Consider the following 7903-nt stretch of genomic DNA (forward strand, 5'->3'; position numbering starts at 1 on the left):
TTGTCCGCAATTCAATACTTTCACCAAAGGAGGGCGCTTCTCCACACACTTGCCAGCCGAGCATGGCCCCGTATGCTCGGCTCGTTCTAGTTTCCCGCACACTCTATTGCTATCAGCCCAGGCCGAGGTGGTGGTCCTCTGTCTGGCGCCTGTGGACCTACTGGGGGCCCCCTCCTTCCTGGGCTGCAAAGCCTGTCAGGAGGTGGGGGCCCATATGGTTGCCAACAATTCCCTGACTGTGCCCTCTTCTCCCACATCTGAAACAGGTCCCCAAGAACGGACCCCTCAGGTACCCAGGCGGAGCACCCCTTTCTCCCGGCCCAGCCCGATAAAAATCAGGCCGTCCTGATGGCAAACCTGGACCAAACTGCCGTGACTCGCTCCCTGCAAATTTGCCCCCGGTCAAATTTGTCAGCTGGTGGCTGAATCCCCTTCACATTCGTCCTATGTCATCCTCTGGCTTTTCCTGATCCCGCACCTCGGCCTGCCATACCGTCACAGGTGCCCTCTCTGATGAGCGGTTCGACCTCCTCAGAAAGGTCAGTCTCGCCGCGCATTCCGCCGCCCGGTGCACCGTGGGTGGGTCCTGTAATTCCACCAACGTCCGGACCTCAGGATCAGGAAGAGCAGCCATAAATTTTTCTATCGCCAGCTTGTCCCACGCCTGTGCTGGTAGGTCTCTGTATACTATCCTCACCGATTGGTATATATCCTGGGCCAGCTCCTGCAACGTCTCATTAGGCTTTTGCCTGCGATGCAGCAGCTGTGCCCTGACCAGGTCGCACCTTGCACCTGTCCCGTACCTGTGATTCAAGGCCTCACAGATGGCCTTGCTGGTCAATATTCCCTCTGGGACAACGTTTAACACGTCTGCGGCTGACCCCCGCAGTGTCGCCACCACATTCCCCATGTGCTCCCGCTCTCCCCAACCATTGAGCTGAGACACGCACTCAAATTGTGTCAGGAAAGCCTCGAGGCTCCCTGATCCATCAAAATGTATGAGGGGGATTGTTTTTCCAGAGACTCTATTCCCCGATTCCTCTCTGTCCAAATCCATTCCGGGGCCAAAACACCCCCCCCCCCCCCCCCCACCTGGGTATTCAGTTTCGGAGCCTCTGGTGTCCAAATGTGGCTCGTGGTGAGGGTCTCCTAGGTCACCTTAATCTGATCCTGAAGATGTTTAGCAGACTGACTCACCTCTTCCCTTCGGCTTTCTTGGACCCGAATAACCTCCGCCTTGATGGTATTGTCCCAGGTCTCCAGTCGCTCCTGCACCATATCACTCACCCTTTCATTATCCATTTGCGGCTCCCGCTCCTGCTCTGTTATGCGGGTTTCCAACCCTTTTACCTCCTTTGCCAATTCGCCCCCTTGTTGTTTGAGCAGTCCCCATTCCTTTCTTTGTTGCATTCTGGAATCCACCCGGCCCCGATAGCCTTCCAGGTCTCCATTTGCTTTATCAATTCGGGCATTTGTGGCACCAATCCGACCCTCCCATGCTTCCTCCATTCGGACAGCCTTGGTCACGCCCTCCTCTATTTTTGACACCAATTCTGTCCGTATCGATTCACTTATCACCCCTATGGCTTTTTCCATCTCCCCCATTCTAGTTCCTACTTTACCCTCCAATTTCCCCAGTCTGCCCGTAATTTGGTTTTGCACCCTCCCTTCTATGTCATCAATTCGTTCCCCCAGCTGCTGTGCCATTTCTCCAATTTTTCCTTCCAATTTTTCAAGCCTTTCCTTCATTTGTTCATTCATTTGTTCATTCATTCCTTTCATTTTTTTCTCCAATCCCTTAATTTTGCTGTCCATCTCTTCGATCTGTTCTTTCAATCCCTCCTTCAATCTATCCATTTGCCCCTCCATGTTTTTTGTTTGGGCATTAATTTTGTTCTCCAATTGCTCGTTCTGAGCATTCATTTCCCCTTTTAATTCATTAATTCGGTCACTCATTTCCTTCATACCTTCCCTACATTCATTCCCCTGGGACTCCATTTTGTTTTTCATTTCTCCCATCTCCTAACTCAATCCCCCAATTCGATTTCCCATCCCTTCAATTTTATTACTCTGAGCATCCATTTTATTTTCCAACCCACTTTTCATTTCTCCCATTTCATTACTCATTTTGTTTTCCAGCCCTCCAATTTGATTTCCCAATCGCTCCATAATTTGCATTAAGGCCTGGGTGTCTATGGGGGCCGTCCCACCTGTTCCCGGCTCCCCGGTAGGGGAGGGGGATAAGTTGGTGCTCGGGACGGGGGAGGTTCCAAGACTCACTTCTAATTCCCCTATTTTCGGCTCACTCCCTACGCTGACGGAAGCCTCGCTACGCACCTCCATTTCGTCGACCTCCGACATCCGCTTTTCAGAAGGTCGTTTCCCGCGCGCGTATTTATTCCAATTCCAAAAAAACACAATTTAAATTTGACAAAGACGCGATATCGCGCTCCGTATTATTGACTATTATTTCATACCTTCGTATAATAATTGACTATTAAATTTCTCCGCCTCGCCTATAAAAATTTTGCTTTCGAACGTCGGGCACAATGTACGCCCGACCGTGTCGATGTCTCGCCGCGGACAAAAAAAAAATTTGTCCGACGGGTTCGAATCCCACTTCTGACACCAAATGTCGCGCAACTCCGATTAACACCAGAGTTGCGGAGGCCGATTACGAGGCTTTAACTCCCGAGGCGAAAACTCAACAGCGGATTCCAAAACCAAAGTGCGCAGGATGGAGGGGAACGACGAGAGCCCCGCAGCCTTATCTATTAAAATCAAACAGGAAACTGCATTCAGGTATATACAGAAAATAATACAACGATTTATTAATGAAAAGCAAAGACAGGAAAATACACGTAGGTAATGAACTATTCTAAATCGGGATCCCGCACTCCAGACCTCAAATTCAAAACGGGGGATTATGAATTAACAAAGAAACACGTATTTTGTGTCAAAATGTACGCGGATGCGGCTTATCTGTCTCGTCATCTTCTTCCCGGCCTGGACGAATCCTCCGTCCGCCTCACACGCCCCGATAGGCCTGAGCCAATGCCCTCGCCGCTGCACCGGAGGTCCCGCTCCAAGCTCCGAAGCACCGCGAGATCCGTGCACCAATCTCCAAAACACCACGAGGTCCCACAGCAGGACAGCGAGCTCCACCCAGGCTACACCTCAGCCCAACTCGGGTCGGGGTCTCTGAACTGCGCTGCCAGGAATCCAACTGCTTGCCAAGGCGTTCGGTGCTCACTCTCAACTCAACTCAACTTGGTTCAGCGCACCTCCGAACTGCACTGCCGAAAATGGCGTCCGACCCTCGATAATACCTCCGGCCGATGACGTCACATTGGCACACTGCTCTGCCAATCAGAGCCTCCCACGACTCGCCCGCTCGTCCAGGGGCACGCCCACTGCACCACTGCCGCTCCCGTCCCAGACTCCGTGATCACCGCACGTGCTATGCGAGGTGGGTAGGCCTTTCGGAGGTGTAAATGGTGGCGGCCAATTGTGGCGGTGTTCGAGCCCGATTTCTTCCTCAGTCATGTCAGGGGGGAGGGCGTCATTTAGTGTTGTAATAAAGGTCCTAACTAATATTTATGTGGTTTGCAGTGCCATAATGGACAAAGGTTTGACTACTAGGTGAGACATACAAGGGCTGTACTCATTATTCCCTCACTATCACCCGAATCTCCTGGTAGATTCACAATCGTACATCTTATCCCGACAAACGCCTAAACATGAAGAACTTATTACAGGTAGATTCCCTATCGCGACAGTCGAATACCTACTTATACAGATCTACCTGGCTCTAGATATTGCGTTACCCCCAGTCATAACAATACTTAGAGAGGACTTGTTGTTTTTTATCTTAAGTGTGATGCCATCCTAATATCATCTTTGTCTTCTTGCTCATCGAATATTTTTTTTTCATAAAAAACACTGACAAGCAAAATCATAATTTTCACATTTTTAATCATACATGTTCACCTCAGAAAACTGCTCGTCATAATTTTAGATATTTTCAATGTAAATCTGGAGTGATGACGTTATTAATGTTATTCATGTTAGTAATGAAAAATGCTCGTCATAATTTCAGATATTTTCAATGTAAATCTGGAGTGATGACCTTATTCATGTTATTCATGTTAGCAATGAAAAATGCTCGTCATAATTTTAAATATTTTCAATGTAAATCTGGAGTAATGACATTTTAATGTTATTCATATTAGTGATCTTATTTTTCTTTTTCTTTCCTTTTTTTCAGTAATGACATCAAACTTTTTTCCCCAGCTGAGGATTTTTGGAAATATGATCCCACATGATGTTTTTGTGAAAAGATGGCACTTTTTTTTTCCAACAGGTCACGACTACTTCACTCTCAGCCACCTCACTAATTACTGCCTTTTCTTCCAGGTATGAGAGGGAATACAAATGGAATTCCAAATCGCAATCATGGGGCGAATCCCTCAAATCTGGTAATTATGTTATGATTCCTATAGTTTTCCATTCCAAATATGATTCTTAATATTCATCTATTCATCTAAAATAATAAAAGGCAATGTGTGTCTCCCCCCATAACTCCAAAACCATGAAACCTAGTGATCCCAAACGTTGCATGCATATGAAGGGAACTCCATTGGAATGCATGAATGAAATCTGCGTGTTTTCATAAATATAAAGACCAATTTTGAAGAGAAATAACAGCTTAACTTCATGAAAGGCTTTATCCCTGGTCAGGTCAACATCACTTCACAGGGGTCTTGGCAGCCATTTTATTTAAGCCTATTCAAATGTGCCTTGCCTTTCAACACGATCTACTTTCACAGACTAATGAAAGTATTGTTACGTTTGTGGGGCGTAGGCAATACCTTAGCCCAGGTAGAATTGTATAGGTAGTGTGCTCCGACTGTCGTGAAGAAGAAAAAACCCCATGTATTAAGTAGCAAATTTGTGTAGACCGTATGTCGTGGAAGAGCGTGTCTTCATTTCCATCACGAGGGGTGGGGTATGTTAATTAGCGAGGGATTATGGGTAATTAATCCCCTGTATGTAATGACCTCTGTTATTTTTCCCATGTTCCTTATGACACCAGAAGCACACACACATCGTAAGAAATCGCCCATTTATGACACAAAATAAAAACCAACCGAAAACAGGACATTGAGCACTACCGTGGATAACATCGACCTGGTTAGCACACAGGCACAAAAGGTCTGTGAGGCCACACCCCGAAGAGCAGTGATTGGTCCGGGATTGATTGGCGCAAGGACTGCAAAGATGGGACTATGGGATTGGTGGAGAAGGCACGGATGACGTAGAGCCTCGAGTATAAAAGAACACTCTGGCCGACATTTCTTCCTCTTGAGCAAGAGACATTCCTTGAGACACCACAATATTTTCCTCTCTCATCTTCTTTGTCTTCTCGAGTGCTGGCTTTGACGACTAACAGTCGTGTCCCGACATTTTTCTCTTGGCCTCTTCTTTTCTTTGTCTTCTCGTGGCTGGCTCTGATCTTCTGGCTTTGGCGGTGAATGGTCACGATTTGATATCTTGCTCTGCTTCGGGAGTTCACGGCAAGCGGTTGGAGTTCGTGGCTTTCTTGCACTGGAAAACGTGGGTGTTGGTGTTGGTGGGCGAGACCATGAGGGCAAGCGCGGTTGGAAGAGTGAGCTGCGCCAAGGTCGTTCCCGCGCACAGACTTCGCGCCAACGAGCGCATTTTCATGTGCAAGGACGCGGGGCCCGGGACGATTCCTGACGAGATTCAAGAGCCGATAGAGCTAAGTGCCACAAATCACACATTTATTTTCCATTTATTTTTCCTATCCTTTGTATTTGAATCTGTTTGGTTCAAAACATTTTGGTTCCAAATGCTGGGCACAATTTTCACCCAGCATTTTGAACCAAAATTTTAAAGGATTGTTTTTCTCTCATCGAAGGGGAGGCGATTGAGTACCAGGGTGTCCGAATTCTATAGTTACTGAGGTACGAACTGCAACATCGTGTTTTTCAAAAAAATTAAATAGATTTTTTTTCTGAGGTAAAAATACACACGCGGGAGAACTGCTTTCTCACCGCAGATGGAGGAAGCGAGCGAGATGGCCGAGCAGGTTGGGGATTCCAAAGAGTATGGAAGTGAGCCGGAAAAAGAGGGATGAGAGGCGAGGATTAGAGGCTAGCAAAATTTTCTAAAAGGAAATTTAAATGGGAAATTGGTTTGGCACAGCCTTGGACGGAATTGGTCACCGGGCTGCGGAATTCGGACCAGGAAAGGTCATTGGGGTCGGCCTCATGGGAAATTGCCCCACTTGGAAATTGGGATGTGCCAGCACAGCTGGGAGGCTGTGCTGCCAGGATTTGGCCTGGGGGTCCGACCATGTGTGTCGTGGTACGGCCTGGGCCCCACGGGGTGTGTGGTGGAGTGTGGCATCCCTTGTCCATTGGGGCGCTGCCCGAGCGAGTGTCTCGAGCCGGCAGGGTCACTAGACCCTGGTGGGCGTTAAGACCTCTGGGGGGTCCAAGGTGGTTTCTCACAGGTACCTGGGATGGTGTATTATGAGGACCACTATGGGGAGGTGTTGTGGGTCGCGCTTTGGTGGCGGCACCACGAACGGCCAATAAGGGCCTGATGTGGTGACCGCCCGGGCATGCGGCCTGACAGCCTCTCTCTGAGACTCTGGGACAGCCGGCATTTGGTGACCTGCCCTGCTGTGCTGGTCTACGGACACGGGTCGAACCGCATGGACAGGAATGATACAGCCCACCGGACAACCATTTGGGCATCTGTGGAACATGATGGTGTGAGCATGATTTTCCACAGATGTCATGTTGTGATTTGTGGACTCTCGGCTTGGGAAGAGAGCCATGGGATTGATTTAATCGGGACATTTGGAACGAGCCGAGCATACGGGGCCATGCTCGGCTGGAAAGGGTACGTATATAATCACACGACAGTATATAATCGAGATCTGTGTTCGGGTTTGAGGATCGGATCTCGAGGACTAAATAAGTGCTGATATCTGGAGTGATACCTGTAAATTTTAAGGAATCCAACAACTCGGACCAGGAGGACTTGACACAACACTGATGGACACATTTTCTGCCTATCTTGTGGGATTGTGAGTTGGACAGGCGACCGCGACGGTTGGGGAAGGCTGTTTGAAGGCTTGGAGTGGGAAGAGGCTTGGCACATTCGTGTTCAGAGGTTGTAGGTGGGGACTTGGTTCTTGTGGTTTGTGAGCGGTGTGGGGGGAGTTGAGAACTTGAAGTCACATTTTATACTCCGTGGAATTTCCACGGGTTCCTGCTACTTGGATTTATAATTGTGTATTTCAACGTTTCTCCCTCTATCGTGCTTGTACTAACGAGATAATTCACAACTCGATCACAGATCACCTTCCCAGCCATGCGTTGACTACTCCAAATATACATGATTAAGTTTGCTCTGTACAAATGATGAGAAAACCTTCCTGATATTGATTGTCTTTTGCTTCATAATTCACAGCCTTTGTGTGAAGATGGAACAGAACAAGACATGACGTACATGCGCCTGAAAAAGTCTCATTCGGAGGGTGATTATGAATGTCTCAAAGTGAACTCAACCAGCACCTAGATATCTCACCAATCAATGCAATAAAAGTTCTCTGCCACAGGTAATGATGTGGAGAGCACTGCGAAAAGCCAGGAAGACCCAAACTCACGGTCTGAATGTTTGTTTTAATATCCGTTTAAACATGTTTAAGTTACACTTTTTAAGATACAACCTTAAATTACAACAACAATTACAAGTAAGATAAAACCTTAAAAATTGAGATTGAGATACAACCTCAATCTGTTTAAGATACAACCTAAGCCTGGTGTTGGCTTAGCGGTTAGGGTGCCGGCTTGGGATCCTAGGATCC

The 7903-nt window shown here is 47.7% G+C and overlaps 1 protein-coding gene across 1 annotated transcript in view; it reads left to right on the forward strand.

Moving 5' to 3' along the window:
- The window catches only part of LOC144893315 (uncharacterized), a 29789-nt gene extending 22110 nt beyond the window's left edge, over positions 1-7679 (forward strand). Inside the window, exons 3-4 of the mRNA XM_078783657.1 lie at positions 4417-4478; positions 7507-7679. Coding sequence (XP_078639783.1) covers positions 4417-4478; positions 7507-7614 — 170 coding nt within the window. The 3' untranslated portion in view covers positions 7615-7679. The remainder of the gene's footprint in view (positions 1-4416; positions 4479-7506) is intronic.
- The last annotated feature ends 224 nt before the right edge of the window (positions 7680-7903 follow it).

Source organism: Myxine glutinosa, chromosome 8 (genome assembly GCF_964187855.1).
Source record: "Myxine glutinosa chromosome 8, kmMyxGlut1.1, whole genome shotgun sequence".
Lineage (NCBI taxonomy): Eukaryota > Metazoa > Chordata > Myxini > Myxiniformes > Myxinidae > Myxine > Myxine glutinosa.